The sequence below is a fragment of the Myotis nattereri genome, assembly GCF_964212035.1.
Source record: "Myotis nattereri genome assembly, chromosome: X".
Classification (NCBI taxonomy): Eukaryota; Metazoa; Chordata; class Mammalia; order Chiroptera; family Vespertilionidae; genus Myotis; species Myotis nattereri.
This window is the reverse complement of record NC_138078.1, coordinates 98,680,187-98,703,245: the sequence shown is the minus strand read 5'-3', so window position 1 is coordinate 98,703,245 and position 23,059 is coordinate 98,680,187. Positions and strand designations below refer to the sequence as shown.

The 23,059-nt window shown below is 38.1% G+C and overlaps 1 protein-coding gene across 1 annotated transcript in view; it reads left to right on the top strand.

Annotated features, from left to right (window-relative positions):
- COL4A6 (collagen type IV alpha 6 chain) overlaps window positions 1–23,059 on the top strand; it is a gene marked incomplete at both ends in the record, with an annotated part of 395,246 nt that overhangs the window by 315,270 nt on the left and 56,917 nt on the right. The window contains 7 exons of the mRNA XM_081081672.1: window positions 13,131–13,199; window positions 14,858–14,893; window positions 18,417–18,479; window positions 19,461–19,496; window positions 19,681–19,722; window positions 20,732–20,824; window positions 21,897–21,950. Of these exons, the coding sequence (XP_080937798.1) occupies window positions 13,131–13,199; window positions 14,858–14,893; window positions 18,417–18,479; window positions 19,461–19,496; window positions 19,681–19,722; window positions 20,732–20,824; window positions 21,897–21,950 (393 nt within the window). The remainder of the gene's footprint in view (window positions 1–13,130; window positions 13,200–14,857; window positions 14,894–18,416; window positions 18,480–19,460; window positions 19,497–19,680; window positions 19,723–20,731; window positions 20,825–21,896; window positions 21,951–23,059) is intronic.

Genomic DNA, 23,059 nt, shown 5'->3' with positions numbered 1-23,059 from the left:
TAAAAAACTGTGCTACATCTACACAATGGAATACTATCTACACTAATAAAATACAGACATGCAAATTGACTGTACCTTCGCTTCACCTTAAGCCACGCCCACCAGCCAATCAGAGCGACTATGTGCAAATTAACCCAACCAAGATGGCGGCCAGCAGCCATGGAGCTGGAGCACACAGGAGGCTTGGTTTCCCAGTGATGGAGGAAGCCAAGCTTCCCACCTGCTGCGGCTGGCTCTGAGCTCCACTCAAGGCAACAAAGTTTCAATTATAGAAGACAACTAAACCCCAGATACCTGCTTTCAGCCGCCTGTGACCACAGAGCTGGAGCGAGCAGGAGGCTTGTGTTGCCCCTGGCGATGGAAGAAGCCAAGCTTCCCCCGCCCTGGCTGGCTCTGAGCTCCACTCAAGGCTACAAAGTTTCAATTATAGAAGGTAAATAAATCCCAGAATTAAAAAAAAAATGATAAAAAGGAGAGGCTAGGAGCTTCCATCGCCGGGGGGCTTGGCCAGCCTGAAAATGGCCCTCAGCCCCTCATCCAGACTGGCCAGGCACCCCAGTGGGGACCCCACACCCTAAAAGGGGTGTGGCCAGCCTGAAAACAGCCATCAGCTCCTCCCCCAGGCTGGCCAAACCTCCATGGGGTGAGGGTCCCCACTGGAGGGGGGCTTGACCAGCCATCAAACAGCCATCAGCCCCTCACCCAGGCTGGCCAGGCACCCCAGTGGGACCCCCACCCTGATCTGGGACACCCTTCAGGGCAAACCAGCCAGCCCCCACCAATGCACCAGGCCTCTATCCTATATAATAAAAGGGTAATATGCAAATTGACCCTAACAGCAGAATGACTGGGAATGACTGGTCACTATGACACACACTGACCACCAGGGGGCAGATGCTCAATGCAGGAGCTGTCCTCTGGTGGTCAGTGTGCTCACACAGCAGGAGCTCTGCTCAGCCCCAATCCAGGCTGATGGCTGCCAGCACAGCAGTGGAGGCGGGATCCTCTCCCGCCTCCTCAGCAGCACTAAGGATGTCCGACTGCAGCTTAGGTCTGCTCCCTGCTGGTAAGTGGACATTCCCCGAGGGCTACTGGGTTGCCAGAGGGATGTCTGACTGCCAGCTTAGGCCCAATCCCCCAGGGAGAGGGCCTAAGCCAGCAGGGGGACATCCACTTTAGGGTCCCAGACTGCAAGAGGGCATAGGCCAGACTGAGGGGACCCCCCCCCCCCAGTGCACAAATTTTTGTGCATCAGGCCTCTAGTGCTGCTATAAAAAAGAAGGAACTTTTACCATTTGCAATGGCATGGATGGAACTGGAGAGCATTGTTAGTAAAATAAGCCAGTCAGAGAAAGATAAATATCACATGATCTCACTCATATGTGGGATATAATGATCAACATAATTTGTTGAACAAGAATAGATACAGAGACAAATGGTAGGGAAGGGAGGAGGTTAGAGAGAAACCAAAGGACTTGTATGCATGCATATTAGCATAACCAATGGACAGAGACACTGGGGCAATGGGGGCTTTCCAGTGGCAGGAATGACTGGGGGTTGTCAACTGGGGGAAAAGGAGACATACATAAAATTTTAAACATTAAAAAAGGTAATTAGATCATAAAAAAGAGTAAACTTCTGAGCATAGGAAACAGAGCCAGCCAGATAGAGGAAAGAATTAGAGATATTTATGATAGGAATATACAAATGACTTAGACAAGAAGAGAGAGACCTGAGCATAGAGAAAAATGAAAGAGGTCTATGAGAACTATATGATTCCATGAGAGAAAGCAATATTAGAATAATAGTCATGACAGAAGAGGAAGAGAGAGAGAACGGAACAGGGGGTCTATTGAAACAAAAAGTGGATGAGAACTTCCCAAACCTATGGAAAAAACTAGATCCTCAAATCTAAGAAGAAAACAGAACACCTTGTTACCTAAATACAAAGAAACCCTCTCCAAGGCACTTCGTATTAAAACGATTAAAAATTAATGACAAAGAAAAAATTCTCAAAGCAGGCCAGAAAAGGAGGAAGTGATATACAAAGGAAAACCTATCGGAATTTCGTCCAACTTCTCAGCAGAAACTCTGAAATCCAGAAGACAATGGAAGCAAATATTCAGACATCTGAAAGAGAGAGATTACCAGGCACAAATAAAATATCCAGCAAAATTATCCTTTAAAAATGAAGGTGAAATAAAGACGTTCCCAGACATACAGAAGCTGAGGGATTTATCAGAAATCCTCCATTTTATCAACAGAAAACCTCCATTGCAGGAAATACTCAATGGAGTCATTCTTCCTGAAACAAAGAACATAAGGTCATAACACTATGATTAATATCACCAAAAAGCTTACAGTGTAAAAAGGGATTTGTAACGACAAAACCATAAAAATTTCTGAACTGGCAAAGGAGGATGAGGATCAGATGCACTCAAAAGAAAAAAAAATACTGTATATATGCAAGTTTATTTTTTAAAAACCTAATGGTAACCACACACAAAAATCCCCAAACCAGCACAGATAGCTTAAAGAAAGAGGAAACAGAGGAGAGAGGTATGGAATAGTACCAAATAAAAACAACAGACAAAAACACAAAGGAAAATAACCAATGGAGGCATAGAGCTACCAGAAAACAAAAGATAAAATGGCTATAGGAAATCCTCATACATCAATAACTACCCTTAATGTAAATGGTCTAAATTCACCAATAAAGAGGCATAGAGTAACAGAGTGGATCAAGAAAACAAAACCCAACCATATGCTGCCTACAAAAGACACATCTAAACTTCAAAGACAAAGGTAGATTCCAAATAAAAGGGTGGAAAATGACTCTCCAAGCAAATAACATCCACAGAAAAGCAGGTGTAGCCATAGTTATATCTGACAAATAAAGTTAACAAGAGACAAAAATGGACATTTTATAATTATAAAGGGGACAGTACATTAAAAAAACAAACTCACACACACAACATAACACTTATTAATATATATCCACCCAACCAGGAAGCACCAAAATATATAAAACGACTACTCACAGAACTAAAGGGTGAAACATATCAAATCACAATCATGGTTGGGAACCTTAATACTCCATTGACATCTCTACTGGAACCACCAAACAGTAAATCAATAAAAAAATATATCAGCCGTAAATAATGCACTAGACCAAATGAACATAATTGACACTTAAAGAACTTTTCATCCCAAAATATCATATTGTACATTCTTCTCCATGCACATGAAACATTCTCAAGGATAGACCATATGTTGGGTCACAAAACTAGCATAAACAAATTCAAGAAAATTAAAATTATACCAAGAATATTCTCTGACTATGATGCCTTGAAATTAGAAATCAACTGCAAAATGAAAGTAAAGAAACTCACACATATGTGGAGATTAAACAACATACTACTAAAAATGACTGGATCATACCCTAACCGGTTTGGCTCAGTGGATAGAGTGTCGGCCTGCGGACTCAAGGGTCCCAGGTTCAATTCCGGTCAAGGGCATGTACCTTGGTTGCGGGCACATCCCCAGTGGGGAGTGTGCAGGAGGCAGCTGATCGATGTTTCTCTCTCATCGATGTTTCTAACTCTCTATCCCTCTCCCTTCCTCTCTGTAAAAAACCAATAAAATAAAAAAATAAAAATAAAAAACCCTGGAAAGAAGACAGGTTTAAAAAAAATGACTGGATCAAAGAAGAAATAAAAGATGAGATCAAAAGATATTTAGAGACAAATGATAATGACAGTACAACATGTCAAAATTTCTGGGATGCAACAAAAGCATTAATAATAGGGAAGTTTATATCATTACAGGCCTATCTCAAGAAAGAAAAATCCCAAGTAAACAACCTAACCTCACATCTTTAATAAACTAGAAAAAGAATAGCAAAAGCAAACCAAAGTCAGCAGAAGAAGGGAAATAATAAAAAATAGAGCAGAATTGAATGAAATAGAGAACAAAAGACTATACAAAAATTAATAAAACAAAGAGCTGGTTCTTTGAAAAGATTAATAAAATTGACAAACCCATGGCTAAACTCACTAAGGAAAAAGTGGAAAAGACCCATATAAACAAAATCATAAATGAGATTGGAGAAGTCACCACAGATATTACAGATATACAAAGGATCATACTAGTATATTATGAAAGATTATATGCCACCAAATTCAACCTAGAAGGAATGGATAAGTTCCTCAAAATATATAACATTTGTAGATTAAGTCATGAAGAATTGGAAAATCTAAATAGACCAATCAGCATTGAGTAAATTGAAACAACCATCAAAAACCTCCCCCAAAAAAACATCCAGGACCGATGACTTTGCTAGTGAATTCTACCAAACATTTATAGAAGATTTAAAACCTATTTCTCAATTTTTTTCCAAAAAAAAATGAAGAAGAGGTAATACTTCCTAACACATTTTATGAAGCCAATATAACCCATTTACCAAAACTTGGGAAGGATAACACAAAAAAATGGAAACTACAGAGAAATATATCTGATGACTACAGATGCAAAAATCCTAAACAAAATACTAGCAAGTGGAATATAATAATACATTAAAAAATATATATTCCAATTAAGTGGGGTTCATTCCATGGCACAAAGATGGTTTAACATACACAAATAAATCAATGTAATACACCACATTAAAAGAAGAATAAAAAACATATAATCTTAAAAATAGATGCAGAAAAAGGATTTCATAGGATACAACATCTGCTTATGATTAAAACACTCAATAAAAAATAGGAATAGAAGGAATGTACCTCAACATAATAAAGGCCAAATATGATAAATCCTCATCTAATATCATAATTGAAGGTGAAAAATTGAAAGCTTTTCCTCTAAGATCAAGAACAAGACAAGGATGTCCACTCTCACCACTCATATTCAACATAGTGCTAGAAGTCCTAGCCAGAGCAATAAGGCAAGAAAAAGAAATAAAAGGCATCCTAATTGGAAAGGAAGAAGTAAAACTGTCACTTTTTATGGATGACATGATTATATACATAGAAGACCCTAAAGATCCACCACAAAACTATTAGAAACAATACTTAAATACAGTCAAGTTGCAGGATACAAAATCAAGGTACAAAAATCTATTGCCTTCCTGCACACTAACAACAAAACTTCATAAAAAGAAATGAAAAAAACACAACAATTTATTTTTCAATTGCAACCAAAAGAATAAAATACCTAGGAACAAACTTAACAAAGAACATGAAAGACCTATATACTGAGAATTACAAAGCATTATTTAAAGAGATTGAAAAAGACAACAAAATGGAAAAATATCCCATGCTCATGGATTAGAAAAATCAACATAGTTAAAATGGCCATTTTACCCAAAGCAATATACATATTTAATGCAATCCCCATCAAAATCTCAATTCATTTTTTAAAGAAATAGCACAAAAAAGTCATCATAAAAAATAAAGAATGAAGCTGGAGGTATCACACTACCTGACTTCAAATTATACTACAGAGTTATGATAATCAAAAGAATATGCTATTCACAGAGAAACAGACACACAGATCAATGAAACAGAATATAGAGCCCAGCTATAAAACCATATTAATGTGGACCCATAATTTTTGCCAAAGGAGCCATAAACATATAAGGGAGTATAGATAGTATCTCCAATAAATGGTGGTGGGAAAACTGGAAAACCATATGCAAAAGAATGAAACTGCATTGTAGTTTATCTTCATGTACAAAAACTAATTCAAAATGGATCAAAGACCTAAATATAAGACCCAATACTGTAAGTTACATAGAAGAAAATATAGGTACCAAATTTATGAAACTTTGTCATAGAGAACATTTTGTGAATTTGACCCCAAAGGTAAGGAAAGTAATAAGCAAAAATAAATGAATGAGATTATATAAAACTAAAAAGCTTCTCCACAGCAAAAGAAACTGAGAACAAAACAAAGAGGCAACCAACGAGATTGGAGATGATATTTGCAAATAGTAGTTCTGACAAAGGTTTAATTCCCAAAATATATAAAGAACTCATAAAACTCAATACCAAACAAACAACCCAATCAGAAAGTGGGTAGAGGACCTGAAAATACACCTCTTCCCAAAAGACATATGAACAGTCAATAGACATATGAAAAGATGTTCAATCTCACTAGCAATTAGAGAAATCAAAACTACAATGAGATACCACGCCACACCTGTTAGAATGGCTATTATCAACAAGACACACAATAAGAAGTGTTGGAGAGGTTGTGGAATAAAGGCAACCTTCATTCACTGTGAGTGGGAATGTAGACTGGTATAACCAGTCTGGAAATCAGTCTGAAGTTCCTCAAAAAATTAAGAATAGGGCTAGGGGACTGTCTAGGGCGGGGGGATAAAATGGACACATATGTAATACCCTTTGTAATACTTTAAGCAATAAAAAAAAAATTAAGAATAGAGCTACCTATGACCCAGCAATCCTTGTCCTGGGTATATACCCAAAAAACTCGAAAGCATGTATCACAAAGATATATGCAACCCTATGTTCACTGCAGCATTATTCACAGTGGTCAAGACATGGAAACAACCAACATGTCCTGCTACAGAGGACTGGATAAAGAAGATGTGCTACATATACACAACAGAATACTACTCAGCCATAAGTAAGTATGTAATAGTGCCATTTGCAACAACATCGATGGACCTTCAGAACATTATGCTAAGTGAAATAAATTAGTTAGAAAAAGCTAAGAACCATATGATTTCACTCATATATGGGATATAAAACTGAAACTCATGAACACAAACAGCCTTGAACACAATCCCAAGAAGAAAACTGAAAAACACACAAAGACATGGAGGCTAAATAAGATGTTAGTAAATAATAAATGCGTTAACAAAGAAATAAAAATACCTGGAAACAAATGAAAATTAATAAAATAGCTACCCAAAGTCCATAGGACTCAAAGAAATCAGTCCTGAGAGGTAAAGTCATGGCATTACAGGCCTATTTCAAGAAACAAGAAAAAGTTCAAATAAACATTCTAACTTTACACTTAAAGGAACTTGAGAAAGAGCAGCAAACAAAACCCAGACTGAGTAGAAGGGTGGAAATAATAAAGATCAGCACAGAAATAAATGAGAGTCTTAAAAATATCCCCCCAAAATCAATGAAACCAGGAGCTGATTCTTTGAGAATGTAAGCAAGATTGACAAACCTTTAACCAGACTCATCTAGAGAAAAGGAGGGTGGACCCAAATAAATAACATCAGAAACCAAAGAGAAGTAACAACTGACACCAAAGAAATACAAAGGATTGTAAGAAAATATTGTGAACAACTATCTACCAACAAATTGGACAATCTGCAAAAAATGGATAAATTCCTAGAAACATACAATTTTCCAAAACTAAACGAAGAAGAATCGGAGGCTCTGAATACTAGTAAACAGATTGCAACTAGTGAAATTAAAGCAGTAATCAGAAAACTCCCAACAAACTAAAGCCCTGGACTGGATGGCTTACAGGTGAATTTTACCAAACATTCAAAGAAAACTAACACTTATCGCTCTCAAACTATTCCGAAGAATTCAAGAGGACGTAAGACTCCCAAGCTCATTTTATGAAGACAACATTATCCTAATTCCAAAATCAGATAAAGACATGACAAAGAAAGAAAATTATACGCCAATATCCCTGATGAACACAGAGGCTAAAATCCTCAACAAAATATTAGCAAACCTAATCCAGCAATACATTGAAAAGATCATATACCATGATCAAGTGAGATTTATTCTGGGGATGCGAGGTTGGTACAATATTCGCAAAACAATAAATGTGATACACCACAGAAACAAAATGAAGAATAAAAACCACATGCTCATACCAATAGAGGCAGAAAAAGAATTATATAAGATCCTGTACCCATTTATGATAAAAAGTCTCAGAAAATTTGAAATAGAGGGAACATACCTCAACTTTATGAAGACCATATATGGCAACCCCACAGCCAACATCATACTCAATGGGGAAAAATTACAAGCATTCCCTTATAAGATCAGGAACAAGACAAAGATGTTCACTTTTACCACTCTTATTCAACATAGCACTGGAAGTTCTAGCCACAGCATTTAGACAATAACAAGAAATAAAAGGCATCCAAATTGAAAAGGAAGAAGTAAAACTGTTATTATTTCCCGATGACTTGATACTGAACTCTAAAGATTTCACCAAAAACTATAAATGAATTCAGTAAAGTAGCAGGATACAAAATAAATATCCAGAAATCTGTTGCATTTTCATGAATTAATAATTAACTATCAGAAAGGGAAATTAAGAAGACAATCTGATTCACAACTGCTTTAAAAAGAATAAAATACCTAGAAATAAAGAAAGTAAAGGACCTTTACTCAGAAAATTTAAGGCACTGAAGAAATAAATTGAAGAAGATACAAATAAGTGGAAACATATACGGTGTTCATTGATAGATAGTATTAAAATCATTAAAATGTCCATACTGCCCAAAGTAGTCTACAGATTCAATGCAATTCCTATCAAGATACCAATCAAGTATTTCACGAACTAGAACAAATATTCCAAGAATATATATGGAACCACAAAAGATCCTGAATAGCAACAGTGATTTTGAGTAAGAAAAACAAAGTGGGAGGAATCACACTATAATAATAATATAATAATAATAATAATAATAATAATAATAGTATGGTAGTGGCATAAAGACAGATATATAGATGAATGGAACAGAATAGAGAGCCCCCAAATAAGCCCACTCCTTTATAGTCACTTAATATTTGACAAAGGAGGAAAAAACATATAATGGGCTAAAGATAGTCTATTTAATAAATGGTGTTGGGAAAATTGGAGATACATGCAAAAGAAAAAAAATAAACTATATCACTTCTTATACCAGACACAAGAATAAACTCAATATGGATTAAAGGCTTGAGTTAAAGACTTAGACTTGAAACCATAAAAATCCTAGAAGAAAACATAGGCAGTAAATGCCCTAACTGGTTTGGCTCAGTGGATAGAGCATTGGCCTGTGGACTGAAAGGTCCCAGGTTCGATTCCGGTCAAGGGCATGTACCTTGGTTGCAGGCACATCCCCAGTAAGAGGTGTGCAGGAGGCAGCTGATCGGTCTTCCTCATCGATGTTTCTAACTCTCTGTCCCTCTCCCTTCCTCTCTGTAAAAAATCAATAAAATATTTTTAAAAACATAGGCAGTAAAATCTCAGACATTTCTCTTAGCAATATTTGTTCGGATAGATCTCCTTGGGTGAGGACAACAAAAGAAAAAATAAACAAATGGTACTGCATCAAACTAAAATGTTTTTGCACAGCAAAGGAAATCATCAACAAAATGAAAAGACAACCCACTAAAGGGGACAATATATCCACCAATACATCTGATAAGGGTTAATATCCAAAATTTATAAAGAACTTATAAAACTGAACACCAAAAAAAACCCACAAAAAAAAATCCAGTTAAAAAATGGGCAAAGGACCGAAATAGACACTTCTCCAAAGGGGACGTACAGATGACCAATAGACATATGAAAAGGTGCTCAACACCACTAATCATCAGAGAGATGCAAATTAAAACCACAATGAGATATCACCTCATACCTGTCAGAATGGCTATCATCAATAAACCAACAAGTGTTGGCGAGGATGTGGAGAAAAGGGAACTCTTATGTACTGTTGGTAGGTCTGCAGATTGATGGAGCCACTGTGGAAAGCAGTATGGAGTTACCTCAAATAATTAAAAATGGAACTGCCTTCTGACCCGAAATTCCACTTTTGGTAATATATCTGAAAAAGCTTGAAACACTAATTTGAAAGAATATATGCACCCCTATGTTCATTGCAGCATTATTTACAATAACCAAGATTTTAAAGTAGCCCAAGTGTCCAACAGTATGAGTAAATAAAACATCTATGGTACATTTACACAATAAAACACTACTCGACTATAAAAAGGAAAGAAGTATTTCCCTTTGTGATAGCATGGATGGACCTGGAGAACATTATGCTAAGTGAAATAAGTTAGTCGGAGAACGATAAGTACCATGCAATTTCACTCATATGTGGAATTTAATGAACAAACTGAACTAAAAAGCAAAATAGAGACAGATTTAGAGATAGAGAGCAAACAGCTCTGGTGGGGGAGAGTGTTGTGGGAGGGATTGAGTAAAAAAAGAAAAAGAGGAAGAACTCATAGACAGGAACAACAGTGTGGTGATTACTAGGTGTAGTGGTTAATAATGAGGATTTTTTTCACTAGATGGAGTTATATAAATGTTGATATATATGTGATTTGATATGTATGCTATTTTGTTGTATTGACAGGAAGCTCCAAAACTTCCCATGTCAAATTTGTTGAAGGTGTTAACATCATAGATATTTTTATGCTTAAAAATGTTGAATTTCATGCCAAAAACAAAAACAAAAAAAGAGCATTTGCAGAAAGTTTTAATTCATTACTTTATTTTGAAGAAAAGTGCTGCTGAATACTTTGGGAAGCTTATGGTGAACATGCTCCATCTCAAGATACTTGTGAACGCTGGTTTAAATGCTTTAAAAGTGATGGTTTCGATGTGAAAGACAAAGAACGTCCAGGTCAACCGAAAAAGTTTTAAGACCAACAATTACAAGCATTATTGGATGAAGATGCGTGTCAAACTCAAAAACAACTTGCAGAAAGATTCAACATTGCTCAGCAAACAATTTCTGATCATTTACAAGCAATGGGAAAGGTTTTAAAGGAAGGAACATGGGTGCCACATCAACTGAACGAAAGACAAATGGAAAACCGAAAAGTCATCAGTAAAATGTTGCTTCAGCAGCACGAAAGAAAGTCTTTTTTTAATTTTGTTTTATTGCTTAAAGTATTACAAAGAGTATTACATATGTCTCCTTTTTTCCCCCTTGACCTTCCCCCAGCCTCCCCTAGTCCCCAGTGTCTTGTGTCCATTGGTTATGCTTATATGCATGCATACAAGTCCTTCAGTTGATCTCTTACCGCCCCCCCCACCAACCCTCCCTGGCCTTCCCACTGTAGTTTGACAGTCTGTTCGATGCTGCTCTGCCTCTGTATCTATTTTTGTTCATCAGTTTATGAAATTCTTTTTGGCATCGAATTTTGACTGGCGATGAAAAGTGGATTTATTTTGAGAATCCCAAACGCACAAAATAATGGGTTGATCCAGGTCAACCACCAACATCGACTATAAGGCCAAATCGCTTCAGAAAGAAGACAATGCTCTGCATTTGGTGGGATCAGGAAGGTGTGGTGTATTATGAGCTTCTAAAACCAGGTGAAACCGTTAATACTGATCGCTACCGACAACAAATAATTTGAACCATGCTTTGATTGTGAAACAATCAGGATAGGCCAGAAGACATGGCAAAGTAATTTTGCTTCATGATGACGCACCATCATACACTTCAAAATCAGTTAAAGGCACGTTAAATAATCTTGCCTGGGAAGTATTAACCCACCTGCTGTATTCACCAGACCTTGCTCCTTCAGATTACCACTTGTTTCATGTTTCGATCGATGGCACACGCGCTTTCTGAGCAGCACTGCAAAACATATGAAGAAGTGGAAAATTGGATCTCTGAATGTTTTGCCTCGAAACAAGAAAAGTTCTTTTGGGACGGTATCCACAAATTACCTGAAAGATGGGAGAAATGTGTAGCTAGCGATGGACATTATTTTGAATAAAGCACTTTTGATGTTTCTCTTGAAGTTATTGTGTTTTCTTTGATTACAAAATCCACATTATTAACCGATACACCTAGTATGGAGGGAAGGAGTGTGGGCAGGTGGAAGAGATTATAGGGGAAATAAATAGTGATGGGAAAAATAAAATTAATAAAGTAAAATAATAAAATATGAAAGTGAGACATACATACAAAGTACAAGCCCCAGATTGTCATAAAGAACCTAGACATCTAAGGATCAAACCAATATGCAGCGGGGAGTGTATTACCAACATAGGATGAGCTGTTTATGTCAAAAGTTCTTCAAACACTGCCATGGCAACAGGAGAAGAGAGCAATTCACATATGTATTAGGAAAGTGAATATTCAGGAAATAAAGGAAGAGCTACCCCCAACAGTAGGAGAAGAAATCTTGAGGTAATGAACATCTGAGAGTCAAAGGAAAAAGGTAAAACCTAATCCTGTCCCCAAACCTCCCTTTAAGCCTAAATAGGAACTTGGATGTGTATTTTACTAAACAGAACCTTAATAACCGTGATGAATCCTGAGTGGGTATTATTTGACATTTCTTTGATGAAAGTAGTGGCCACAAGTATAAGAGGAAACAGGAAGTGTCAGGAAAGAAACTTGTTTGTGCTTTTGGGACCACATTGTTCTTTTAATATAACTGTAGTTTTGAGCTCAAAAAAATCATCATTCAATCAATGCTTCAGTACCCAAAATTTAACCTTACCCCCAATACTAATCCTGACTTCCCATTAGGTATGGGGACATTGACTTTCCCCAACAGGACAACATCTAGCCGATGTTAGGTGGCATCTGCCAATTAGACAGTAAATTTCTGGTTGATAGATGGGTTGGGCATACTTTGAATTGTTTTCTGTGTTAGTGAGACACACTGGCTTCTTGGACAGGTATTGAAGTTGAAGTTGTGTGTAGCAGCACAAAATGGAGATAGTTTTGTATATTTCTCTTAGACCAGGGGTCAGCAAACTGGCTAAAGTGACCCTTGACCTGTGGCTTCTTTTTACATTTTTAAAAGATTGTAAAAATAAAGATAAACTATATGGGACAGAGCCCAGATATGGCCTGCAAAGCCTAAATTATTTACTATCTACCTCTTTACAGAAAAAGTTGATTGCTCTGAATAGATTCAAAGTCTCCTCCTTTCTAATCCCTTTAGAGATTTTTGGAATGGGGGCAGTGGGCATATGATTTTGAGACACAGAAGCTGTTCTGGGGGTGTACTTTTGCCCTTAGCATAGCCAATTCTGCCATACAATAATCCATACAATTTCAGCCTCTTATTGTTTCATCCTCTATCTGATCAGTTCATACTATTAACAAAACTCTGTGTGTGTATATTTTCACAAGTTTTTTTTCTGATTTTACTCAGGGGCTTCCCGGTCAGAAAGGATCTAAAGGTGAACCTGTCCATACCCAAGGTAGTTTCAAAGGAATGAAGGTAAGAGCCTCTGAAACAGACAGCTGAGTAGGCTATAAGCTGAGCTCCCACAGACTGGGCCCCAGATCCAATAAAAACATTTCCAGAACTAGCATCTGTGTCTCTATTTAAGAAGCAGACCAAGCTGTATTTAAAAGGGACCCTGAGCATTTTGTGGTACAAACACTGACAGAAATGTTTGTAACCATACTGTCAAAGATACTTGCTTTATAGTATCTAGACCAAAAATAAGAGACAGATCAGCAAACAGTTTGCATGCATATCATTTTCTTTGACAAGCTGAGACATTTCCTAGAGGCAGATATCTTTTGTTTGCTCTAGAATCCTTAATATCTGCATACCTTGGTTTGAATCCATGTATGTCTCTGCCCATCTCAGCATGGCCACCAGCCCAGGATCCTGGCCCTGCCCTTTTCTGTCCCTGAACCCAAGCCCATCACCCTTAGCTGGGACCCTGGCTGTCTGCAAAAATTGCCCATCAACTCTGAAGCTGCTTAGAAACTTTCATTTCTTCATTGATAAAAACCTTCTGTATTCTTGTGACTGAATTCTTGGTTTATACTGCCTGGTATCCTATGGACCCTCAATAAACTCTGTTGACAAATGATTGACCCTATTTCCCTTAAAGAGTGGTAAGGGAGCCCATCATTTCCTTGCTAGAAAATCAAAATCTATGTGTCCAACATGAGAGGAAGGTGCATCCAAGCACATTCAGCTGAGGATGGCACCTTTCTGCCTTCCATCCACACACAGAGCCCCGAACATTGGAACATGGGAAGTCACTTTGGAATGGAGTGATGATGGTGGCTGGATGAGAACTGACAAAGGCACAGTATTTGCGCTCTTGTCCATAGATGCCACAGCAGAAGATAGAATGTAAGAGTTGGGAAAGACCTCATGATTGTTAGATTCATGTTGCTCATTTTACAGATAGAAAAGCTGAGATATACTGAGGCTATGTGACTTGCTCAAAGTCACACAGCCAGTTAGTGTTCTTTCCATTCTGCAGAGAGCTGATTTTTTACCATAAGCCAAGTGCAGTAAGACTAGCAGGTATCAAAATATGGCCATTGTCACAGCAAACATTGATTAGATAGTTTGGCCAAAAATAAAAGAGACCTTGGACCCAGTAGAACACAGCAATTTCCACAAGATGGTTATATTATAGATTTATACAGTGACTTAAGGTGGTGCAAAGTAATTAAAATGTAATCAGAGACTATATGCTCTGTTGATTCTCCCTTGAAATGTCTTATTTGCATTGTGTATATATATGGGCATAGATTCTCTGGGGATGAGGGCACATGGGAACGTAGCTTGCTTTCCTCCAAAAAGAGAAAGAAAATCACCAGCCCACAAAAACAGTTTCTAATAAGTTCCTAGAAAAAGTAAAAATTAATTAATTCAAGTAAAATATGAAATCCTGTTCAACCAAGGCTATAATATTTGCCTTTTAGAGTCTAGATTTTTCTTAGGAAAAAAGTAAATGGTTGAATATGTCCAATTCATACATTATTTAAAACACAGAACCTTGACAGAAGAGGACTAAGCTTCAGCAAAGTGTTTTTATGCCCAAGCATTTTAGGTCAGTTACCTATGAAATACCACAGACTTGGTTTATTAATCTCTTCACTCTTCTGCCTTTTTCTGTTTCTCAGGGGGATCCTGGGCTGCCTGGACTAGACGGAATCACTGTAAGTTGTTACTTATGTGTTGAGCTCTCAATGTTTAGTCAACAGTTACTGATTGTTCCTTTTCATTCTTCCCTTCAGTGTTTGAAGGTCTTGTAGACCTTCTCAAGAAAAATCCATAGAAAATGGGTCACACTATTGTCTTTTTTCCAGATGAGAAAGTACTGATGGGATAGACTGTCCATCTCAAAGTTACACAGCAGGAAAGCTTTTAAACCTTTAGACCAGGAAACTGCATACTCCCTGGTACAGAATTTTGCATTTCATTCAGCAAGCATTTACTAAGTGTTTCCTGTGTGTTGGAGTGTCGTCAATAGAACAAAAGTACAACACTCTTCTTTAAAAAGTGTTCTTTATAAAACAAATTTTAAGGTACTCTAAATAATAGTGAGTCCATTAAAAGCTGTGAGTTGTATTAATAAGAGCTTTCTGTTTTCCTTGAGTTCCTACATTGTCATCATTTTCCTTTGAAATGGCTTAAGAAAAGCCCCTCCTTTCTTCCTTATTGCCTATATCAGGGTTCCTTCCTTTCTGCTTTATTCCAGAACAGATACTAAGCACCTACTCTCAAAAATATTCTACAAGTGATCCCTGAGGCAATGCAGATATGGTCTCTGCCCCCTCCCTGACCCAGGATGTGAAACACTATTAGGAATGTGGCATAAGAATTCCACAAAAGTTTTAAGGAAGAGATGCTGTCCAACTAAGGATACATCATGAAAGATTTTATATTTAAGATAGAGAAGGTAGCCTCTGAGAAGTATGGATGATGTTTAGACTGGCTGGCAATAGGAGGAAGCTTTCTAAACAGAGAGCAGTGTGAGAAAAGATAGGCAATAAATAGTATGTATGCAAGCACACACACAAATAGAGATGAACGAGTAAGGACCAAGGACATCCAGTCCCCTACAGCTAAACAACTGGTTTAGGTGGTGTGTTAACTAAATTTGTAGAATAACTATATTTGCTGCATAGCTTCTCTTAGAAATCATTTCCCTACCTGCAGAGGTACAATGTTTATGTACATACACAGGCATGATAAATAAACCATGTAGATTTGAAGAGGGAAGTTTGGTGGCTGAGTAGAGGCCCAGTGAACGAAATTCATGCATGGGGGGTAGTGTGTCCCTCAGCCCAGCTTGCACCCTCTCCAATCTGAGACCCCTAGAGGGATGTCCTACTGCCCGTTTAGGCCTGATCCTGGTGGGCCTAAATGGGCAGTCAGACATCCCTCTCACAATCCAGAAGTGCTGGCTCCCAACCGCTCGCCTGCCTGCCTGCCTGATCACCCCCTAACCACTCCCCTGCCAGTCTGATCAATGCCTAACTGCTCCCCTACCAGCCTGATTGCCCCCAACTGCCCTCCCCTGCCAGCCTGGTCACCCCTAACTGCCCTCCCCTGCAGACCTGGTTACCCCTAACTGCCCTCCCTTTCTAGCCTGGTCACCCCTAACTGCCCTCCCCTGCCAGCCTGGTCACCTCTAACTGCCCTCCCCTGCAGGCCTGGTCACCCCTAACTTCCCTCCCTTTCCAGCCTGGTCTCCCCCAACTGCCCTCCCCTGCTGGTCCAGTCACCCCTAACTGCCCTCCCCTGCTGGCCTGATCGCCCACAACTGTCTTCCCCTGCTGGCCATCTTGTGGTGGCCATCTTTGACCACATGGGGGCGGCCATCTTGTGTGTTGGAGTGATGGTCAATTTGCATATTACCTCTTTATTATATAGGATTGTCAAGGAAATATTCTACTATCATACATCCCTGGGGAAACTTCAAACCCCTAGTTTCTCTTCCAACTATTTAAGTCTTGATTTCACTTGGCCTCTCGATCCCTTACCTAAGCACATATCACCTTATTACTGCTCCTAGTTTTAATTAGGCCATACATTTCCCCATACCATCTTTCTCTTCAGATTTCATTGTCTTATTTTTAATTTCATCACTATTATCATTCAGGTCAAAATATCTTCTAGTTTCCCTTGTGATTTTTCCTTTCAAATATGTGTTGTTTAACTTCCAAACATCTGGCAATTTTTGAGATATCTTCCTGTTATTGATTTCCAGTTGATTTCATTGCAGTTAGAGTGCACATTCTGTATGACTTCAATATTTTTTAAATTTGTTGGGGTTTGTTTTATGGCCTGGAATATGGAAATATCTTTTCATATGCACTTGAAGAGATTATGTATTCAGCTGATTTAGAGTATAGTGATCTAAAAAAAAACACATTAGGTCAAGGTAATATATTTTGTATCTTCTATATTCTTACTGATAATTTTTGTCTAACTAATATTAATTACTGAGGGAAGATATTAAAATCTTCAACTATAATGTGGATTTGTCTATTTTTGTCAGGTTTTGCTTCATATATTTTGAAGCTCTGCCATTAAATGCATGCACATATAAGATTATTATATCTTCTTGATGAATTGACCTATTTATCATTATGAAATGTCCCCTCTTATCTCTGGTAATATTATTTGCCTTGAATTCTAGTTTACCTGATATTAATGTAATTGTTTTAAATCTGTTTTAAAATTTTCCTTTTTTTTACATCACTTTAATATGAAAAATTTCAAATATACAGCAAATTTGATGAATTTTGCAGTGAACATCCTAACCATTAATATGTTACTATACTTGTTTTATCCCATTTCTATCTATCTACCCATCTCTATCCATCCATCAATCTATCTCATATTTACTCATTTTAAAGTAAATTGCATGCCTATCATTAGCTGGACTTAAAAATTTGTTTACAGTTTTTTTTCTATGTAAAATTTACATATAATAAATACACAAATCTTAAGTGTACATATAATGAGTTTTGACAAATGTATATCCTTGTGTAACCCAAAACCCTCTTAAGGTATAAAACATTCCCATCACCTTCAAAAGTTCTTTCCTGTCCCTTTGTAGTCAATACCTGCCCCACCTCAGCCCAAAGGCTGAGGTTTTTTTTCCATCCTAAATCAGTTTTTTTTCTATTCTAGGGCATTATATAAAGAGAATAATAAAATATGTAGCCTTTAGGGTCAGACTTTTTTCACTTAGCACAGTGTTTTTGAGATTCATTTACATTGATTCATATATCAGTAGTTTGTTACATTTTACTATTATTTATCTTACTGTATGTATTGCAGTTCACTTATCAATTCTTGTATCAGTGGACACCTAGACAGTGGTCAGCAAACTCATTAGTCAACAGAGCCAAATATCAATAGTACAACTATTGAAATTTCTTTTGCGAGCCAAATTTTTTAATATTAAACTATATAGGTAGGTACATTGTTATTAACTTAATTAGGGTACTCCTAAGGCTTAGGAAGAGCTACACTCAAGGGGCCAAAGAGCCACATGTGGCTCACAAGCTGCAGTTTGCCAACCTTGGGCTAGGACATTCCCATTATTTTAGTATTATGAATAAAGTTGATATGCACATTCTTGTGCAGTTTTTGTGGGCAAATGTTTTCATTTTCATTGAGAAACTGTGTTGCTTTTATGACCTTAGTAAAAACTTGTCTCTCTAGGGCCCACGAGGAACACCCGGCTATCCAGGACCTGAAGGACTTATAGGATCACCAGGATTTCAAGTAAGTAACTAAATCTACCATGTTATCATAGAATTCATTCACATGAATGCTTTAGCCACTAGGCCAGCGGTTCTCAACCTGTGGGTTACAACCCCTTTGACGGTCAAACGACCCTTTCACAGGGGTCGCCTAAGACCATCCTGCATATCAGATATTTACATTATGATTTATAACAGTAGCAACATTACAGTTATGAAGTAGCAATGAAAATAATTTTATGGTTGGGTCACTGTATTTAAAGGGCTAGATGGTTGAGAACCACTGCACTAGGCCATGGATTTAATGTGCACCTGTGTAAATGTAGGTTCTCCTAGTAGAGAAGGTAACTCCATTCTTGGAGAATTAAAAGGAAGTATGCTCGTATAAGGCGTTATGTATTGTCTTTATTTATTAGCATCAATATGACTATTCACTCTGTGCTTCCAAAGTCACCTAGTCTGGATCAACCTAAAGTATAGCCCAGGGATGGCAGATACCTGGCATATCTATTGTTACCATCCACTCCCTTGGTGCTGCTAATTAATCATACTACCACCAGCATCACCTACCCTGAGCACAGAAGGATTTTCAAAATCCTTTTCAACACTGCAACTTGGAAAGCTCTACCTACCTCTCTCTTTTTTATACCAATCCTGTTTACCATAGCTGGCATAGGAAAAGCATAGCGAGTCATCTGTGTGGTTCCGGGAAAGCCCTGCCCAGATTTTTCTTTCTCCAGTGCATAAAATCCTACCACTGATTACTTTGGTTTACCTTCATCAAAGTAATTGGCCTATTGGGAAGAATGACACATGAAACTTTCACTATCTTAACATGAATGTGATTATTGGGTCAATTTGGGCGATAGAAACCTTGAGAGAGGGAGCTAGAGTTTGCTTCACCAATGGCAGGCTATACCAAGATGGGTGGAGTACTCTCAACATGCCCACATTCTTCTTGTCTGAAACTAAAAAGTGCTGTTTCTTTTCATCTTTAATATAGGGTCCTCCAGGTCCCCCTGGTCTCCCTGGTCTTGATGTGAGTATACTGTGTCTTAAGACATTTGGCCTCCTTCCATTAAGTAATCATGTTTCCCCAGAGATATTCTGGTTTGATTAAATGCACTTTCTGGTGGAAAAAAAAGAGACTGCATTCCTACTGAAGTTCCCAGAACTTGTTTAGTAATTGATTTTGTTTTTCCTCCCTATGCCTCCTGCCCCAGGGGAATATGGGGTTAGGTTTCCAAGGAGAGAAAGGAGACAAGGTAAATAGATTTTCGCAAAATACAATTTGTATTTCATGTGCTCCAAAAACATGTCTCTGGCTACAACCTTGTGCCTGCTTGTGTAAGGGGATTTGAATCTTTGCCTCGGGAAATGATCATTTTCCACCCACATGGATCTTCTGATGAGGTCTCTTGAGGACTTCATGTGCACATGCCACAAATAGGATATTGTGGTCTTTCTCCTTTAAAATATTGTAGTCTTCTTGCTTCCTACCTGTGAAGTGTGGATGTCTTACAAATATACTCTCTTGAAATATATTACCTCTTCCTTCAACCAGGGTATTTGTGTACTGTGCCACCTACTCTTTTCTTTTCTTGGCTTCTTATCTCCTTCCTTGTCTTCCTTCTTTTCTTCTTCCCTCCTCCTCCTCTTGCTTCCTCTTCTCTTCCTCTCTCTTCATCTCCTCTCTCTTGCCTCCTTAGCCATGCTTTCACCATTCTCTTGAATCTCCCCTTCTTCATTCTCCTATTTACCTCTATAATGATTTAGGAGCCTCAAGAGAGACTACAAGCTTGTTTTTCTCCCCCTTCATGAGTGCCTCTTGTAGATTGCACTGCCTCCAATGAGCAAATTCAGCCACCAATGTTCTAACATGGGCTTCATGGCCTCTGCTTGTGCTTTTGACAAGGATTAGACCAATAACAGTCTGATCACAGTTGCAGAGAAGTGTCCATTCACCTTGCTCAAACCCCTTTTTTGCTCTCCTCTAAACACCCTTATGCATGACCAAGCAAGCATGAACCTGCACTTTCCTTTATTTTGCTTCCTTCTTCTGCACTGCTGGTACAAAATGCATTTGGACAGACTTATAATTCTTCTCACTCCTTGGCACTGATAGTTTTGTTTCCTCATTGATACAATGGTGAGGGTAAAGAGGCCAAAGTAATGGACAGTTTATTTGTGAGTTACCTACAGAGGACAAACTCACCCTCTAGAGAAATGGTCTGTGTGGTTCTGTTTTGCTTAAAGTTCCTTTTGATCTTACAGGGGGATGTTGGTCTCCCTGGTCCTGCAGGACCCCCACCATCTACTGGAGAACTGGAATTCATGGGGTTTCCCAAAGGGAAGAAAGGATCTAAGGTAGTGAATATTTAAAAACAGAAAAAGTTAATAAGCTTTTTCCTATTAATACCAAAGTTCAATTCAAATAACCCGACCACACTAGAAGGGCAGTGGATCCTGGGCAATGGATTTTTGTTTGAAAGTGAAGTTAAAGCCTTCTTTGTTTTGTCCCTCATGAAAGGTTGTCTTTTGGTATGTGGATATGAGTGTTCTTGGTTTTCTGAGTATTCATTTAAGTGATTATTTTCTGTGTTTCACTTGTGCAGATCCAATTATCAAGATGCTAAATAACTTAAATATTGAAGAGTTGGGTTTTTCCTCCTAACTACCAACTTTCTCAATACTTATGTTTTCCCGAAGACTGTGACAGACCACATACGATATAAATTGTTGCTCTTTGAGTTGCAGTATCTTTTTTTTAAGTTATTTGCCCTTAAAACTTGATCATGCCAAAAAGGATATATTGTCAACATGTGGCAGCAGATGCCCTAATTTACCTGATCGGAATTATCAAGGCTGAAGCTGTAGACCTGTTTAGCCAATATGTGTTATACTCTGTATTTTGATATGAGTGAGTGTGCATATGGGTGTACTAGTGTTTGAATGGTTGTATGCTGTTAAACTGTCCAGGTATTTTTCAGTAATCTGCATTCCCTTCTTTCCTGGGGTTTTCATAAGTTTTATGATTCTGTGCCTCTGGTCAATGCATCCAGCCAGGAGAAGGTGTTTAGTCCCATTTCTTTAAGTTTGTCTTTGTGCAAACAATAGCTCCAGGTTCCCTCCAGGTTTATAGGAAGTATCCATTGATTAGAAACAGTTTATAAACATGTGAAAGATTACTTGCATTCACGATCATTCCCAAACTTTAGAGAGTCCTTCCAGGGCACATATAGGAAAATTAGCATGTAATTGTTACTCTTTCCCCCAAACCATTGATTTTTTGCAGTCTGTAATTTGCACCACCCTTTGATGCCCCAATCCTGATACCCCTTTGGTTTCCCACAGCCCAGCCCAAGTAGCTCAAGAGAGCCATCTCCTTTAAGTTCACTGCTTCCTGCTGCCACTCACTAAGCTTTGCTTATTTTTCCAGGGGGAACCAGGGCTTCAGGGTTCTCCAGGAACAAGTGGCCCTCCAGGATTTCCAGTAAGTCTCTTTAGTTGGTCAATATCTACATAGTGTTTGATTGGACAAAAGCTATAGCAATAAAGGCTAACAGGAAGACTTCTTCCTATGGTTATTGTAGAGAGTTCCACCATCTTCATTATTAGAAGGCATTTGAAATGTTCTTTTTTAAAAATATACTTTTATTGTTGATTTTAGAGAGGAAGGGAGAAAGAGATAGGAACATCAATGATGAGAGAGAATCACTGATCAGCTGCCTCCTGCATTCTCACACTGGGGATCAAGCCCACAACCCAGGCATGTGCCCTGACAGGGAATCGAACCATGACCTCTTGGGTTCATAAGTCGATGCTCAATCACTAAGCAACTCCAGTCAGGCCATTTGAAATGTCCTTGTTTCTTAAACCCATGGGAACATTATAATGACTCTTCATGAGACTATATACCTTAGAGTTTATTAGCTCAAGTTCTAGAGTTAAAACATACTTAGGCTTGACTTGTGGTTTCACCACATTCTAGCTATGTGATGTTGGACAAGTTTCTTTTTCTCTTTTTCTTTCTTTCTTTTTTTTTTAATCTTTGTCTAAGGATATTTTTCCATTGATTTTTAAAGAGAGTAGAAGAGAGGGGGAGAGACAGAGAGAAATGTCAATGTGAGAGAAACACATTGATTGGTTCCCTCCTGCATGAGCTCCGACCAGGGCCCAGGACAGAGAGGAGCCTGCAACTAGGTACGTGCCCTTGACCAGAGACAAACCCGGGACCCTTTGGTCCACAAGCCAATGCTCTATCCCAGGGGTCCTCAAACTTTTTAAACAGGGGGCCAGTTCACTGTCCCTCAGACCATTGGAGGGCCGGACTATAGTTTAAAAAAAAAACTATGAACAAATTCCTATGCACACTGCACATATCTTATTTTGAAGTAAAAAAACAAAATGGGAACAAATACAATATTTGTATTTGCATGTGGCCCGCGGGCCGTAGTTTGAGGACCCCTGCGAGTCTATCCACTGAGAAAAACTGGCTAGGGTTTGACAAATTTTTAACTTAATGAAAAGGACTTAGCACATGTCTGACATTTATCAATTATTCAGTAAATGGGAGTTAAATTTAGTAATCCTATCTTCACT